Source organism: Pygocentrus nattereri, chromosome 21 (assembly GCF_015220715.1).
Source record: "Pygocentrus nattereri isolate fPygNat1 chromosome 21, fPygNat1.pri, whole genome shotgun sequence".
NCBI lineage: Eukaryota > Metazoa > Chordata > Actinopteri > Characiformes > Serrasalmidae > Pygocentrus > Pygocentrus nattereri.
In genome coordinates, this window is record NC_051231.1 from 13898398 (window position 1) to 13916844 (window position 18447).

The window sequence follows — 18447 nt, forward strand, 5'->3', positions numbered from 1 at the left end:
TGTATGGTTAAAGATGAACATCAAAAGTCTGGTATATCATTTAAATATAAACATCATGGTAAGTGAAAAATTTCACATGTTTCATTAAAATTATACACAGATTGTTTTTAATCAAATCTGGCTCTTTTCCACATTTGACCTTTTTTTTTTCTTCAGTGCAATTTTTAAAAAGATGGTTCTTAAAGCATTTTAGTAAAAACACACGTTTTTATATAGAACCATTTAATGGCCTAAATGGTTCTCTGTATGGCCAAATCGTTCTTCTGATTAAAGGAGAACGTGTTGTATATGGTTCTATACAGCACCAAAAGGGATTCTTGGCATCGTGACCTTATACAACACTCCATCAGTCTGAAGAACCATTTCACCATGCGATGAATCATATAACCATGCAAATGGTTCTTTGAGCATCCATGGCTCCATATAGCACCACTGTATTTACTAAACAACCCTTAAAGAACCATATTTTTAAGAGTGTAGACTAATCAGTAGATCTGAATGAAATAGTCGGTCTTGTACTCGAATATCAGACTCCTAGGTAACAAACTTTATCTGGAGTCTATTATGGGATACTTTGTGACGCTGATGTCAGAGAGGTCACCTCCTTTGTCAGTTCATGTCTGAAATCTGTCTGCCTGCCCAATTTCATACAAATTCATGGTCTAAATAAAGCTCACTGTCCTCTAATGTCCTGGACGCTCCAAGTGAATAAACAAGTTGAACTTCTCATTAATATTTCTCGCCTATCAATCACAATAATGAGAAAACATCCATTGACGACCCATATCTCGCTTTTCTCCTGCTTTCAGCTGTATAAGAATCATATGCACACCTCGTGGGTCCATATACAAAATATACAACAAAGGCTTTAAACAAAGTGTTTACAATGTTTCCCCAACATCTAAATTCAAAATAATATGCTCGCGTTAGGGTATATATATATATATATATATATATATTATTGCTTAGACAGATGTCCATTTAAACCACGTAAACTCTTTAAAATGGTTCTTCAAGGGTTTGAGATTTAATAAAGGGTTTTAATAAAGGGAATGTTCCTATTTAGAACCATGAGTTTTATGTAGAACCATTTCATGCTTAAATGGTTCTTTGCCTGTTGAAATTGCTCTTCAGATTGGTGGTGAATGTGTTGTATGTTGTATTATATGGAAGCTTTTTGAAAATGGTTTTATGTCTCGCCAAAAAAAGGGTTCTGCTATCGTTACGACGTCATTCCTTTCTGGTAGTAGATAGAACCATTAATCTACAGAACCATTTCAAATACTAATTTATAGTATAGAACGGTTTTCTATCAAATGTATGGCTCTAAATAAAACCATTGCATTTACCCACGAACCCTCGAAAAACCATCTTTTTAGAGTTTAGATGGCCATGTGAACCAATTAGAAACACATAGAACCGCGAGCTTACCTGCTTTCTCAAGCCGCTCCTGTGCTACACAGTAAGTGTAGCGCCCAGTTGAAAGGAGGGCGGGGTGGCGCTGAACTGCATGAGGTGAAGTCAGTCACTTCGTGGGAAATTCCATATCCTGTCTGATTTCTGTGGCGTTCAGGAACCCAGTATTCTAGACCGGTTGCGTTGTGTCCCATGCTCTGCAACGACTTTAGCCTAGCCCTCCGTGCACGACAGAGGTGACGGGCGGCGAGACGAAGTGAGGGAGCAGGGAGGAAGAGAGGAGCACACATACGCGTTAGAACGGAGACCGAGACTTCCCTGCTCTTTTTTATTCGCTATTATATTTCAGTGCAAGGCTGCGGGACGCCATGCTCCATTTTCCGCGCGTCTGGAGAGATGGGGAGCGAATATGACCGGAGCAAAGACAACAGTATAAAGTTCATGTTCATGGAGCATGCCATGTGACTCGACGCAGCCAATCCCAGCCACGGCCTAGTCGTAAACTTTTATTGCTCAGCTGTAAATTTCCCACCAAACAACCAAGAATGTGTTGCACCCCCTTCCAACCCCGCTCGACCCATGGATCTCAGTGTAGGAAGCCATCTCAAGATTCACATCTAAACGTTCCAGTCACCTTTCAAAAGCTTTTGTTTTGTTCACAAATCTACAAATATTTCTTCTGTCTGGTTTTGCCTTTGCGCCTGCTTCACCCAAACGTTTGGAGCGTCATCTGTACCATCAACGTACTATATTAACGTTCTTATTGAGGTAACGTGAAACGGAGAACTTAGGTTTAAGTTGTTTATGTGTTCAGTGAAGATATTAATCACTGACAAAATAATTACAGTTTTTATTTGCGCTTTGGTTGGAATGGTATCTCGGAGTTTCGTGGAATGGACTAAACTTTGAGACTTGTAGCATTATGAAGGTTACTTGAACCCACCATGCTTTAAATCCATCATTAATGCAATTGAATCAAAAGAAAACATTAAAAGAGGACAGTTAATACACATTTCCCAAGAATTACACTCTCTGTTCCATTAATGATGCCGAAGACTCAATAAAATGACGGTAGTTCTAAAACTATAGGCCTATGTGGAGAACATTGCACAGTTTCCTCGCTCTATGTAAAATGAAAATGAACCTGTACTATACTTAAGTGAGCGTTATCTCTAATTGCGTCCTTTTATGCGTGCCAACACATTGGGGATTGTCAATGAAACTTGAATTAAAAACAAATATAATGTGTACTATAATAAAAAAAAACACAAATATGTGGTAAAATGACATGTTATTGTGAAAATAAGTTAACACATTTTCAAATTTTAATGCACGACTATTATTTATGTGTTGAGTTTAACATATTGTGGGAAAAATAAGCAAAACATAAAATGTACAAAAGTTATGGCAAATTTTATATTTCATGTTTTGCTCTACTTTACGTTTTATCTTTTCCATTACGTTCACCTTAAAAAAGTTATGGTGATCTAAAAAAAGAGCAGAAAAGCACACATTTAAGTTTTCACTAAGAAATAAACGACAGACAAACATGTTCGAGATCTCATACACGAATCATTCGTTTTTTAAACCATGCAGTTATTTTAATATTTCCTCCTATTTCAAATCTCAAATGATCACTATGTAAAAAAAAATCCACAATGATGGTACAAACTGTTTATTCTTTAGGGTTGTTTTATGTATTGTTCTAAAAAATTGAAAATATCCATCTGCTTTTCTTGTTCTAACGATGTGAACTGAATCTTTCCCCAAAGTAGACCTATTTATCGGTCGTGGCTGTCCACTAGCTTAGCCCTTACCTCTTCACCTGCTGTGTGCTGAGAACTGCTTAAGTTGATCTGTACGAGAAATCCTTCATTGTGGAAAAAATAGCCCTAGCAAGATTGAAAAGTACTAACGACATATTTTTCGTCTTGATAAAATCGCTATTAGCCAGTAGTACACAACAACACAATCCACAGCCTCTTCCCCAAATCATTAGCCTGGTCTTTCATTTTATTTCACGAGTTTTTCCCAAAGAACGTTCCTAAGTTGTTTTCCAATTGCAGGCTTGCTCCGGCTACACTTTAGCTGGCATGGGAAGAGCGCTGTCTGAATCAGGGCAATAGGCTGTTTGGGAGAATGTTAAAGACGCTAATGGGTTTATTGGCCAGCAATAAAGTTTACAGGCGATTACAGCCATTTTAGGACTTCTCCTTCACTGACAACATGAAAGTACAAAGGTCTGGCGGGTAGACAATACTCTAATACAACTGCCACTTCCTCAGAAAACTTCCGGAATGTCAGTCGTGACCACAGACGCATTTGCCAGAAGATTGCTCGATTCGCCCATCTCCCTCCTGAGCCGGAGCTCTGCAGGTAGGCCTAAGCTTTTCTTATAGATGTGTTTGAAACGTGTACAATGCCATCACATTGTTTTGGTTTGTTGGTTTATTTAAAGAAGTCTCAATCTTTATTTTTGGTTAATATATTTAGGTACTATTTCTATTGAATATTGTGAGGCAATGAGCGCGTGTCCAAATACAGAGTACTGGCTTGGTTCTTGTGCTTTTATTAACGGTTGTTAGGACAGCGCTGTAAAAGTCGTTTTGTAAATAATATGCGATAGATATCTATGTATGTATATATATTAGATATGTAATGTAGCTGTTTCTTGTGCTGAAATTTGGTATTCACTGCTATGTTCCATTTATTTAGATAATCTATTTGTGAAAGAAGTACTACATACAACTGTTACTGTCTATCAAACAATGCACAGTAATATACAAACAATAAAAATAAAACTACTTGCAATGATTATGGTGCTCTGCTTTTGATACGGTTGCCGTTTCCTGCGAGCACATGTCACTTGGCACATGGGCACATTACCGCGTACAGTACTAACAGTGAGTGTGCATTAGCACGAGACGAGCTCAGAATTACCAAGAATTACCAAGACTTCTCTATTTGCGCTGCAAAGTATAGCATCACTGATAGAACCGAACCGTGTAGAATAAATTTGCTGATGTTATATTACTGAGGGATTTCTCGCATGTAGAGTCACGCCTGTTATTTCGAATGCATGAACAGATGATCACTGCACGTGTTTACTGTAGATTTGACATTCCATAGTGAGCTGATTGAAAACCGTCAACAGTAATTTTTCAGCTTTATTTATGTTTCAGCGTGAAAGACACACATTCTAATAAAATATAGAAAACAATTGCAGAAATATTTCAGTGACTGATGTTATCATTGCTTCCATATACAGCCAAAACAACCCTTTATCTTTTATGACAACTTGTCAAATGCACAAACATCATAATGTTATAGAAACGTTTTGGAAATACTGACATTCATTACACCAAACGCATGTCGATAGGTAGTCGAAGTTGATCAGCGCGAAAACTCCTTCATTTGCTATATAAATAGTGTGGTCAATTTCACAGATCAAGTAAAGTCAGCTCTACCAGCTAAGGTTTATATAAATCTGAGTTAAAGTGGTTATATGAGAAAGTGTGAAATGAGCAAGTGAGAAATGGATGAATGGTGGCAAACATTTCACACAGAACCAGATGCATGAGGTCGTTTAGATCATTGTTTTGGATGTTTGCGTCAATTTTTCGAATAACACATTGAAAAGAAGCACTGCAAATTCCCCCCTGTTAGGTAGCATCACATGCAAAAATGATTAGGCGATTATTATAAGAACTACTTTCCTAAAAAGACACAAGCACTCTACAGCCTACAGCTAACTTATGAAAAAAAGTACGGAAAAATAATCATTTTACAGCACAGTAAAAAGTGAAACAGGGCAGAGGTTTTGGAGGTTTGGTTTGATGTAAAATCTTGATTTTGTTCAGCTTATTAGCTGTTCCAACACATTGTGGGTCGAACTCAATCGTAATGTGCGAATGTTTTGGTACACAAACAAAGCTCACAGGCCTAAACATTCAGGGCTGATTTAAGCCTCATATTGGTTCAAGGTTAATCTGAGTATGTAGACCAATGTTTATGCAGAAGTCTTTAAACATGTTAACCAAGGGCTTAATTTTATCATGCTCCAAATTTGCGATTCCCCCACCAAACTTCGCACAGATCTGGCTACAGAATAAAAGAATAAAAGTCTGAAGTGCATCCTTAGGAGTGGCTTACATATTAGGAGTTTTTGGAAAATGCACCTTAGCACTTGGCTGAGGATGTTCGCATTGTGGTGGTGATCAGTGAGAAGGAAAGAGCTTTTATTGTGTGTTTAACTTTTTTTTTTACTTCTTTCCCACCGTGCTCGTAAAAAGTGCGCTCTCTCTCTCTCTCTCTCTCTCTCTCTCTCTCTCTCCACACATGCACACAGAGGCTCAACTTGAAGTCATATAACCATAAAAAGCAGGCCATAAAATCACTCTTTTGACTCTTCTTCTTCTGCCGTTTCCTTTTTTTGTCGCTGCTCATCCCCCTTCGGTTCGCTCTCTCCTTCTCCCTCTCCCTCTCCATCTCCCTCACCCTCAGCCTCTGTCTCGTCTCTCTGACCCGGAAATTTATCCTTGTTGTTCTCTTTCTTCCATTTCATGCGTCGGTTCTGGAACCAGATCTTCACTTGCCGCTCCGTTAGCTTCAGCGAGTGCGACACTTCGATGCGCCGTTTGCGTGTAAGGTAAGGGTTGAAGAGGAACTCCTTCTCCAGCTCCAGGGTTTGGTAACGGCTGTATGTCTGCCGGCCGCTACGCCTACCTGGTGCTACGGATGGAAGGGTGGAGAGGTTTCAACGTTTAGAAACGCTTTCTTGTGACTGTCAATCAATAAACGTGGATCTCCACTTAAAAATGTAATTTTTTTAACCAAAAAAAGTAATTAAACCTGGGGGACTTAAATTTATGAGTTGACCGACCGTCCAATATCCAACATCCTTATAAATTCTTTAATGGGCTCAAAATTATAAGTAAACTATGTTCACTCAATTTTGAAGTTGGAAAAATGGCCAAAATCCATAGTGATATGTCTGGGTTTACTTAAGATTCACATAGACATAGATATTATTATAAATATAATCAAGCATACACTCACAGAGAGAGTGATAAGTCAAACCTAACCCTACCAAAATATCACCACACCACTTGTCAGGACAGTCGGAACTAACTGTAAGAGGTTTTAAGGTCATCTATGTGGTGATATGACCAGTTGCACTAGTGAATTGTTCACTGTCATCATATCTGAATGAAGAAGACATCTGCGCTAATAAACATGCAAAGCTTCCCTGCTAGCGTAAACAGACGGAAAAATGAACCGACAGAGATGTGTTACTTAAAAATTGGAAATATGTCGACATGCAATGAGTAAATTCTATTGTCCTACTTTAACTACTTGGTTAATGTCAAAACAAAGACAAAATGTAATGAAAGTAGATTTCAATGAATGAAAACTGTTCCAAAAAGAACTCCGTTCCCATGAAACCCGAGAAAACGGCACCGAAATGTTTCAGTATTGTTCCATTAATAGTTAAACTTTATGCAGAAGTAATAAAATATGTGTGCTCAAACGGATTGAATGGAAATGTGTGGCTTAACTGAACTATGTTCGCCAAAAGGTTGCTTTAAATATATAAGATTCGGGTGTGCACGTTGACTCTACATGAATGAAATGTTACACTATGGATAAATGACGTATTTCATTTGTGTGGAACCGTTATACGCGTTGGAATCAGCTTATTTCAGTGTTCATACGAGAGTTTATTTCTGATTGCATGCAGCCTGTATTGTTGGTGATGAGTAGAACAGATTATGTTGAGTAAAACCAAAAGAAAAGGACAATAAAGTAAAGCGATAGATGATCTAACCGTGGGGTCTCATCCAAGGGAACATAAGACCGGGCGGATTTTGATTCAAATGGCCTTGTCGTTCTCCTAGATTGGTGCCAGAGGAAGATTTACAGTCTGGATACTGCGCCACACTCGCCTCTTGCTGAGCCCCATAAAGCGTTTGCCTCGGAAATGCTTCGTAGCCATAAAACGTGGTGGCATCGCTGTGGCACGCCAAAGCGTAGGGGCTCTGCTGATAACCAGGGGTCGACAGTCCCGGTTGGAAGAAATCCTGCGAGTGATGGGATGCGTGCTGGAATCCCGGAGCCGCTGTTGATCCAGCCCCGTAAACTATCGCGTGGCTCCGAGTGACGCTTTGGGGGAACCTGCAGTCGTAGTAGCTCTGCTCCAGCCTCTCACTGCCTTTATACTTGGAGTACAACGGGTTTACGAAATAGGTGCTCATGTCTCGTTTGGGCTTCCTCCGAGGATAGTGGTGTTTGTGCTGCTAAACAAGTGACATTCGCTACTTTCGAGCTCAACTCTACCCCAAAACGCCAGACGTGCCACCAAAAATGTGGACCTATTTAGAAAATAAAGGTGAGTCAAGGAAGTCTTCAGCTCTCAGCCTCCAAAAAAAAAAACACATCTACTCCTTTCTTTGTACTGCAGTTCCCTCCTGTCTTCCGGTTCTGATTTGCCTTCTATTTGGAATCTTAAATCCAGTTCATGTCGTGAATGGTTCCTGGGTCTGGTTAGCTCTTCAGACAGCCACAAACGGTGTCTGCGCCCCTCAACCACCACCCCCCCCCTCCTTTTCCTCGCCAACCTTCAACCCCCTCCCTTCCTCGTTGCGTTCTTAGACGTCTACCTTGAGCAGCGCGAGCCTTGAGCCATCAGTCTCTGCCGTTTCTTTTAACAGTTATAGTTCAACATATTTCGCTTATGTGCCACATATACTCTTAAAAAAGGTTCCTCAGTGGTTCTGTACTAAAGAAAAAGAATTATGAACACTCAAAGAACCATTTGCATGCTCAAATGGTTCTTCAGATTGATAAGTTGTGTGTTATTGCACCAACAAGGGCTTTCCTATGCAGGTTTATCATTGTCACAATAGCTGTATAAAGCAGTGCTAGATAGAACCTTATTTAACAAATGCTCAATCAGTCCGGAGAGCCATTTCATCATGCAAAGAATCAAATCACTGTTTGAGCGTTCGTGGTTCTATATAGGACCACTGTCTTCACTAAAGAACACTTGAAGAATCATCTTTTTTTAAGAGTGGGTATTATCTTGTTTCCTCATTGTTAAAGGGGTGAAATGTGTGGAATTACAGTAAACACGTAATATTTACCCCAATGGAGGCTTTAATAATAGATTTACTGGGACGCGGTGTTGTTAAACATTTCATTTAATAAACACTTTTGTGGGTCCCTGTAGTTGCTCAGGCCTACATATCAGCGTACTAAATTTACAATACATCGAGAGGGAGAGGTGCTCGGCTCATCGTTTATATGACATAACATCAAGCGATTTATGATTTATGGCTTAAAATACGCTCAGGCACATCAGCGACGTAAATTTACGTTTAGCCCGATGACGGAAAAACAAGCGCGCGAGGCCTTTTCCTACAATGAAATGCGAATAACACACGAACAAAGAGGTCAAATCTGAGGTGAAAAACTAGCAGTGGCTACTCTTTCAGTGCTTATCAAGTGGATGGTAAAGTATTTAACCTTACAATGAGTTGCTCACTGTTTACAGTTAGCTCAATGTTTGAGGCTAAAGATAAAAGCAATAGTAATATTAATGTTCTGTTTCTTGAGAAATGTCGGCTTCTATGAGACACAACAAGCAACAAATAAACTTGTGAGGAGGCTTCGTAAAAGCTCATGTTATTAGCAGTCAGACTGCAAACGCAAATACTGACTAAAAATGCAAAACTTTCTACTCTTTCAAAATTTTGAATATACATTTTTATCTGGCAAACGAAATCAGTGTTTACTTTCATTGTGTGTTTTTTTTTTTTGCTGTCATTGTGCTGAAAAACCTGTATTCATGTTTATTGCCTGCACTGAATAAATGCAAATCTGATATATCATAATAAAGGTGAATTTTTTTTCCCCCACTTTTAAAGAATGTTCTTATCCTTTTTGATGAATGTTTTTGCCGAATTTTAATAAATCACACGATTAGTGAAATGTATTATATCTTTGAATTTACTGGATTGAAAAGTGTTTATTGGTTCCACATGAATAAAATGTCTCATTCGAACAAAGTTACTGTCCTTGATTTTTCTTACTTTTGGCTAGAATTTTACTGAAGTCATGCTTATTTCATTTAGATTAAAGCTCCACTTTGTTTATGCTCTGTTGATAGCACTGTTTTCATGAGCACGTGTTGTCTTTGTAATTGTTTATTTTATAGCCAAATACCTAACAAGCAATATTTCTCCACGTTGCTCCCTGTTTGTGGATTTTGCAGGAGGCCCAGCTAGGCGTGCTGCCCCCTGCTGTTGGATGTGTGATAGTGCACCCAAGATAAACAAGTCCAACAAGTCAAGCAAAACGAAATAGCAGCTCTGAGAGCGTTATTTATGCTAATAAATTAAGTACATTTGAATACATTGTTCAGTATATCTTTAGTTTCAATTGCCTGCGCGCTACATTTTTGTGAGTAGCGTAGAATAATCACCAATTGGTAAGTTTATCAGAAGCCTACCAACTAAAAGACTTCATACCTCAAACATGAGCACTGAATGGAGCATTAATGAGGCAATAACTAAGCATTTATGAAGAGTACATGGTTTATGGTTTACAATAGGTTTTATAAAGTCATATATAAATTACACTTGATGATTTTCCATGAATTGTTTTCAGTTTAAAAAGCAGATGCCGAAATAAAAACTATCACATTTACATATATTGTGTTTGAATGCAAAAGTACATCTTTTCTTATCAAAAATTATTCATACATAAATGTTATAACAACTGTAATTAGTAATGAAGCTTTATAGGGAACAAATTCACTTTAGTGTAAGGCCCCTTTCATAAATACAATGTTATTTATTTCATAAAACATAATGTGTCATAAATATTCAAGCATTCTTTATTGTTAGCTCATAAACATGTCACTCAATGCTTATGTATGTGTTATTAGGTTGGAGATAAACCTACAAATAATGTCACTCAAAAATGATGTGTGATAATGACATTCCTATTGCCAGACTAGCTATAAAGTCAAATGGTAGTTTTTGTTTCTTGCATAATTTGCATTTTGCATAGACTAAACTATTGGTTTATATGTTTGACTGATACAAAAGTGTCCGTATTTTTCTGAATGTGAGTTTCTGAATTAATGTAAATAAACTATTTTTCTGCAGAGAATCTTTGTTTTCTTTTTCTTGTTTTTGTTGTTATTGTTGTCTGTACAGAATGAGAAAGTGCAACCCAGCAGTACATTTATCTACACTCTTACATAAGATAGTACTTGAAGGGTTCTTTGCATGGTGAACCACTCAAACATTCAAGTTGTCTTTACTTCAGATTGATGGAGACAGTGTTGTATATGGATTTATACAGAACTTTTTTTATACAGAAGGGGCGCTACATAGAACCACTTTCAAAAGAGTGCTTTGTAGAACCTTGTACAACATATTCTCCATCAACCTGAAGAACCATTTCACAACGCAAAGAACCGTTTAAGCATGCAAATCGAATTGGTCTATTTGTTTTATGTCATTACCCTAGATTAGAGCCTTGGTAGATGTACACTGTGTGGACAGTGAAAAGGGGGTCCTAACATCATGTCTCTATGTAGAAGCATTGTCTTTACTAAAGAACCCTTGACGAACCATCTTTTTAATGAGCGTTATAAATGCATCACGTTGTATTTTGTTCAAAAAGAGCAAGTGATTCAGCTTCTCCGTTCATGTTTTTCACTTGAGCAATGCCCACACATCTATGTGAAGTGCATCTGGAACATTCATCTTCTAGTACATGTTATTTACATTTAGCCTCAGATTTTTTTTCATTAAATTATGGAACAGCTTTAGAGCCTGAACATATATACCGCACGATTTCTGCTCTTGCATGCTCAGGTTCAGCTAACAGCAGGACCAACAATGACCTCTGGCTATTGAGCTAGCATTTCAGCTTCTCTGTCTTTTGAGACGAACAACAGGCCAACGGTGGAAAGTCAGCGACCTCTAGCGTTCATTTAATTTTCACAATAATGTCCTCTTTCTCTTGGAGGAAAGGCAATGTTGGGACGGTTTTATTGACGAGCCATTTAGACGTCTCGTAAAAGCACTTCTTTTATGCTGACGTGAAGAACTACTCAGGTTTAAGATTTGCACATGGTTTGAAGGAAGTTATTTTAAAAGTCAGTTACTTTTAGATAATGTCCTTCTTGTCAAATACGGAAATATTGCACTGCATCTTTACTACTTGTAGATTTTTTAGTTTTTGTCTTTCTCTGTTTAGGATGAGAAACACGTATTCACTAGAACAGCGTGATTTGCTCCTCGAATGCCCTAAAACATCCAAACAATTTGAACGGCTTGCAAATGCAAATGACCGTGTCTAACAGAAGGTAGCAATTCTGGATGACTTCCAGAAGTTTTTTTTTCTTTTAAGAAGCTAGTGGAACAAAAGCCCTCCATACCAATAAGTATAACAATTTCCAAACCTTGCTAACTTTTTTTTAATTAGGCAGAAATGCTCGGTACACGCTTTTAAGAAATTATTGAAAGCATTTCTCTTCAATTTTGCTTTTATTTAAAATTCTACCACTTTTTGTGCATCTTTTCGGTTTGTCTATGCTAATCAATGTCTAAGTTTATTTTCATTTGCACATACCTTGAATTTATCTGTCACTATTAATTAAACGTATATATATATATATATATATATATATATATATATATATATATATATATATATATATATATGTGTGTGTGTGTGTGTGTGTGTGTGTGTGTGTGTGTGTGTGTGTGTATGAAGTTGAGATCTAAAGCTGTATTTATTTAAATGGATTTGAAACGTGTAATACATAAAAAAAAGTAATAATATGGGCTCTTGGAGGGGGACTATGTTGTGGACCGACTGGATTGTGATTCAAGCATTTCAAGGGCTTCGCGACCCTTTTTCCATTGACCGGTGGCGTGGGTGTGATAAGACGGAAGGACAGACGCGTTTGTAGTGGACCCTAGACCAAAAAACAAGTGTAATAACCCCTTTTGTAAGCAGCGCAGGAGTTGCCTTCAATAAAAACAATAAAGTAATTTAGCCCAGACGTCTAGCCAGTTCTTCAGGCTCGCTTTGTTCGAATACTCTCTGGGTTGTAAACCTGCATTGCTCTGATCCCCGCAACGGAAATGTCCAGGATTGCGCTCTAAAAGCCCTTTGCATCCTGTCAGCATTGTTTTGTGACACCTTCAGGAGAAAAGCGAACTAGTTTGTCTCTGGAACCCCAGGCCTAATTCACGTCTTGCTTCCAAACGAAAAGAAGAAAGCAGTAACATTTGTCCAGATATTGCGCCGTGCAACATTGCTACTCAGAGATGGTTTTATTTGTGGGTTTCTTCACCATAAAACACTCTAACAGCATTTAGCGTTAAATCATTTATTTTTGTTCATGTCTAATAAAGATATTTTCCATTTTTAATCAAAAACTGACTTCATGTTTGGTGCGTATATAATGTCCCTTGTTTTGTTATGCCCATTACTGAAATAGTCCATACATATTTACATCATAATAACATAAGTCCATAATATCTCACCCTTATGAAATTCTTTCTATGCTTACCAGCTGAAAGACTTTGAACCAGACACCTCATTTCTCTGCATTCAAAAACTGATTTTAGCGACTCTGTTCGCTAAACATTAATGATGCGATATAAAATGAAGGCACAGAGAATTTGTAGCCTGTTCAGTGGGCCTAGAACCAGCTTGGACATGGACAGGAGGAAATGGAAAGGGATGTTAACCAAAATCACAGCTGCTTTTAATAAAGATCGTTCTACAGCGTCTAATCTCTACAAGCTATCGGAAATGGCGCTATTCCTTTCACGTCAGCATGCAATAGTTCAAACTCTGTGGTGCCATGACAGGCAAATAAAGCGTGTACATTGTGCACTCTACTGAATCTAAAAGTTTAATTATTTGTAACATGGCACTACACATTTCTTGTATACTGGATGTCTTATATACTGACCGCTAAACCAAAAAAAATGCCCAGCCTAAATGGTAGAAATAACATTCACAGTGTACAGATTAAAAATATATATTACCAATGAGACAAAAACAGTTCTATTATTTAAGATTTCTTTAGAGACTTTCAGTTTTTTTCGTAGAAAATATTGACATAATGTATAACATAAAAGATACAACACCTAGAAAAATACAGTTCTTTAAATAGCGACATGTCTCTAGCTAGTCGGTCGTCCACAGAGAAATTCTCACTGGATACACTTCTTCAACTGTACAATATAAAAAAGAGCAACAGGCTATGTACAGACTCAAAGCTGACTACACCACGGAGTACAGAGTTACTGTCCGCGCTGAGGTGTTAGGGACGGTGGGTGTGTAGGCCTAAGCAGCGCGCTTTCAGCAAAAAGAGGTTCAGATGGCCTTTATGTCCAGTTGCTGATGAAGCGCCTCCAGATCCGTGGCTACAGCGCGTTCACTACTCGTTGCTTTCAGTCTTCTCTTTATTCATTTTCTTCATTTTCATGCGTCGATTTTGGAACCAAATTTTGACCTGTCGCTCTGTCAGATTTAGGACGCGCGCCACTTCGTACCGGCGGTCCCTTGTAAGATACATGTTGAATAGAAACTCTTTTTCCAGTTCTAGAGTTTGGTATTTAGTGTAAGGGCAGCGTTTCTTTCTCGTTGACCGCGCATGTATCCAATTGGCCACTGGGTTATCTGTAAAAAAAAAAAAAAAAAAGAATGGAATCTGGGTTACAATTGTTATTTGTTTTTTCCTTTACGTATTATGTATTATGTAAAATCAACAAATTGAGTCGAATTTGTGTGAACTGAGGTAAAATGCAGGTTTTCTTAATCTGACCTATTTAATATGCAATCATTTATTTATTTTACAGTGTACATATCCCTACGTAAGCCTGTGTGCCAGCTCCTCCTTTGCCTACTGCATTCATCCTGGCTGCGCAGTGCACATTTTTCGCGTTTATGTATTTACAATCAAAAGGAATCGCACGCGAATGTTTCATTAGCAGCAGTAAGCCTATTTGTACTGCTTAAAAAGACCTTGTCATAAAAAGTGACTATGTCCATTGGTTTTATTGGCTCATAAAAAGGACTCTTAAAGCCCTTAGTTTCGTGTGTCCACTAGTCTTGGTCAAGCCTTACTTTCTGATGTAACACTTAATTTAAACATTAAGCTCTTGATCGCAATCTATGCTTTAATGTAACTGCTTTGATTGCTGAATGTTATGTTTCCATAAGTATCTTGTTTACTGCTACATATTAACATAACAATTAAATTGGTAGGTTATAGTTTTTTATTTACAGCTAGTACTTAAATATAACTCTCTTTAATTAATCGCTTCCACTAATTGAAACATTAGATGTGGAATTTGAACAAATTCACCAAATGTGAACTGTCACGTTCTCGGATCTGCTGAATCTCAGGACTGTTTCCCGAGATTGTTCATTTTATAGCCGCTTTATGGCTCCTGTCTATTTACAACCTTAAAGCCATTGGCGTTTGCTCCAAAATGGTCTCGACAGGAAGAAACGTTCTCGTTCAAAGGAGACTGAGCTGAATGAGACTTTTCAAACAGTTCATAGAAAAGCGGTTATTGCCACCACCACAGAAGTAAACTGGGGGCTAACTTACTTGGATCTAACTCGGGTTTATCCTCCTTAAGTTTGTCGGAGACCAACGCATCCGAGTCCACAGAAGAGTTGATAGACTGTAGAGGCTTTTCTCTTGGATCCTCAGACGGGCTAAAATAATAGTCCGTGTAGGCGCGTCCGTTAGCGGCAATGCATTCGCCAGCTCTGAGCTCTGGGAGACCATCAGACTTGAGCCCATAGTGTCTGCTGTTGCTCGGGTAGCCTGTGAAAGACACAGCCCCTGAGATTGGTTCAATCCACGAGCGCACATACCTCGGTTCTGCGCTTATATGTGGCTGGTGGGCGTAGGGATGGTACACCACTGATGACTGGGAATGCACGGGTCCCCAGGACGAGGTGAAGACGGTGGTTTTTGGTGCAAAGCTGCAAGAAGGAAAATCCGAGCACTCTGCAACGAGGGGCGACGGACGCGAGCCGGGTGGAAGCATCTCCGGCGCTGAAAAACGCGCAGTCAGGACGTCCTCGCTTTCGTGATTTATCAAAGAATCCACGTAATAATTGCTTATAGGACCCGTGGCCGACATGGCGACGTCTCTAGCCTCCTTAAAATGTATCAGATTTTTATGGAGTGCAGAAGTGTACTTTTGATGTGCTCATAGTACAATCAAGGCAGGTAATTATTTCTCCCGGGGGCTCCTGCTGCCATTGGCTGGCGGTGGACACGTGATTATATTTACTCCAAAAAACATCGATTAATGCGCCAATTTGCTTTGGATAATAACGGTCCTCAAGTTGTGCTCTGCTGATATACTGACCGCTCAAATGACCGATGACCGACTCTGTCGCCATTCTCTTTCTTTTGACCAATATAGAGTCGCTCGAGCCTTTGCTAAAGCAGAAGGTACGTTGGCCTTTTCACTCAGGCACTATTTCTTGGCGTCAACTGCCTTTGCTGACATTTTTTGGCTTAATTTGTTATTAAAATGTCAACCGAAGAGTCCAAACACGTGTAATGAAGTAAATAGATGAACTAAACTGACTGAATCACACCATGAATTCAAAGGCAGGAAAATGAATCTCGACATGAATAGAATGCATGGTATGAAGCACACTATTTGAAGCTCGTGTGGCAGATATCGTGTGGCAAACTAAGCTTAAAACATTACTTCAAAGGCTGAAGAAAGTAGCATACCCCATTGAAAAGCCTGCACGGTGATAATTCATGACGCTATGGCTCTCAATGAAGTTTTTAAAGATTTCGTTAAAAGTCACAACCAGCAAGACAAAATCACCACACAGGACACACGAATGCATGTATCAGAGGACAGTAGAACGCGTCAAGTCACTCCTCCAAATTTCCTAGAATATCTTGTTAGCTTGTTAGGAGAATCATGTAGGTTTAAGCTCTCAAAATCCAAGGCTTATTATATACTAAGGCCTGTAATTCAGTAACTACAGAGGGTTGTTGAGTTTTTTTTTTAGTTTATAGAAGTGTGAAATAAAACGTTGGGTTTTATTTGCCATTTAAGGGGTTAATGTTTTGCGCTTATTGGCGTGAAACAAACGTTAGAATTAGCAGCTCAGTCAACCAGCGTTCAACAAACAAACAAACAAACAAGGCGTAGATGTCATCGGCATTTTATCCCGATTATAAATAAGATCATCATCGATAAGAATGATGCTTTTGAGAAACTCAGCCCTGGTTGCTTACTCTGATTGTACGTCTTAAACGAACAAGATAAGAAAAGTAGTCTCTCCAGAAAATATCACATTTAATATTAACATATTGCATGTTTTGCTCAGCGGAAAGAATTCATTTAGATCATTATTGGATGGCGGTGTGAAAGTGAACTTCCACTGTGGTGTACGTGAGGAGCGTCTGGAACCACAGCCAGCTCCGCACTGCGGTGGCCGACTGCCTGATTAACAGTCATTGTCACCCAAACACTGTTAGGCGGGAGGAAGCCGCCGCAGCCACAGATGTGCTTCCAGTCTATATCTCTGATTTGTTCAATAAAACAAACAACAAAATCTTAATAAAAAGTAGCCAGTTTCTAACGGTCGCACTTCTGTGCTCTTTGCATGAGCGAGGTCAAAGCTGTTCTTCACCTACGCTGTAAAGTGTAAGGGCTGCACTTGCTCTTATTAACCTAAACTTCAGTACGTTCATGAGAACGACACCTCTTTTACCACCATCTTCTCATATTTATTAGAATTATTTCACCAATATTTGTTCTTACCTGATAACAAGCGCCAAAATCAGAAAGCATTAGTGAATATAAGAATCTTAGTGAAAACTGTATAAGTGGGTTTTAAGAAGAAATTTCTTCATAAGAACGGTTGATGAATGAGGGCCAATGTTCTTACACAGTTGGTTAAATACGCTTAGTCATCATTTCCCAAAGACTCTGTGTTCAATGACGACTGTAAAGATAGTCTTGCACTTGGTTTTCAAGATCAAAGTTTATATCCAGTGGACAAAAAAAGATTATTGTTTTATTCTATTGTTAGATTGACACCGAATGTTCTACTTTACAGTTATACTTCACTAACAAAAATCCAAAAGTCTAAAATTTGCGTAAATTGTAGATGAAATTGCCCCCACTAGCCCTATCACCTGTAGACTATTGTTTGGAGATATTGTCATATATACATCGGTTTCCAAATCACACAACTTAGTTTTAAGTGCAGTTTTAAACGGCTGACTGCTCTTGTTCATTGACTCAAAAGAAAGTGCTGATTCGTGTGAGGACAGGCGAAGAGAACACTGTAAGCTGTAATTACACGTTTTGGCGTCACCATTCGCCATAACAAGTTTGTGTGTAGCCTAGAAATGAGCAAAACAAGCCCTCATCTATGTTATTAACTGCTTTCTAATCACAGTCTCTACCAAGCCCGTATTAAAGACGACTCTTGTATGTAAATATGTAAACACACAAGCATGTGGTAATGTAATAAGAATTGTAACAACGTTTTGTTTTACACCTGATCAGCTGATACCACCTTAGACGTACCGTCAACACTGAACACTGATGTTGCTCCTTTTCTTAGTGATATTGGGTTTAAATTCTGTCAGACTACCATAAAAAATACATAAAGAAGATGTAAGTGGTCGATGTGTTCGAATAGTGCTGTTTTAGGCATAATGTGGCTCATAATGTTACGAGTAAATTTTACATTTTTAATACATTTTTAGTCAACCTTTCATCCCACATTATTAAAAACGATTCGAAGTTCTCATGTTAAAAGCTTAGTTAAGCTGATTGTCTTAAAATTGAGATTTTACTGAATTCAAAACTGAGAGACACGAATGATCATTCTTTGAACTTGCCATTAGAAGTTCAGTGAACTCAATTGTTGAAGCAGCCAAGCAACATCATTTTAAAGACAGAAAAAAACATATTTTTGCAGGGCAAG

General features: G+C 38.5%; 2 protein-coding genes across 2 annotated transcripts; both read right to left on the reverse strand.

Annotated features, from left to right (window-relative positions):
* Positions 1–4570: 4570 nt before the first annotated feature.
* On the reverse strand, positions 4571–8091 carry LOC108424624 (homeobox protein Hox-C8a-like). Its single transcript, XM_017692768.2, has 2 exons — positions 7244–8091; positions 4571–6147 (listed from the first exon to the last, which is right to left on the reverse strand). The coding sequence occupies exons 1-2, from the start codon at positions 7668–7670 to the stop codon at positions 5810–5812; spliced, it is 765 nt and encodes a 254-aa protein (XP_017548257.1). The 5' UTR covers positions 7671–8091; the 3' UTR covers positions 4571–5809.
* A 4775-nt stretch (positions 8092–12866) lies between these two features.
* On the reverse strand, positions 12867–15638 carry LOC108424628 (homeobox protein Hox-C9-like). The gene is made up of 2 exons (XM_017692773.1): positions 15071–15638; positions 12867–14133 (listed from the first exon to the last, which is right to left on the reverse strand). The coding sequence occupies exons 1-2, from the start codon at positions 15612–15614 to the stop codon at positions 13892–13894; spliced, it is 786 nt and encodes a 261-aa protein (XP_017548262.1). The 5' UTR covers positions 15615–15638; the 3' UTR covers positions 12867–13891.
* Between the last annotated feature and the right edge of the window lie 2809 nt (positions 15639–18447).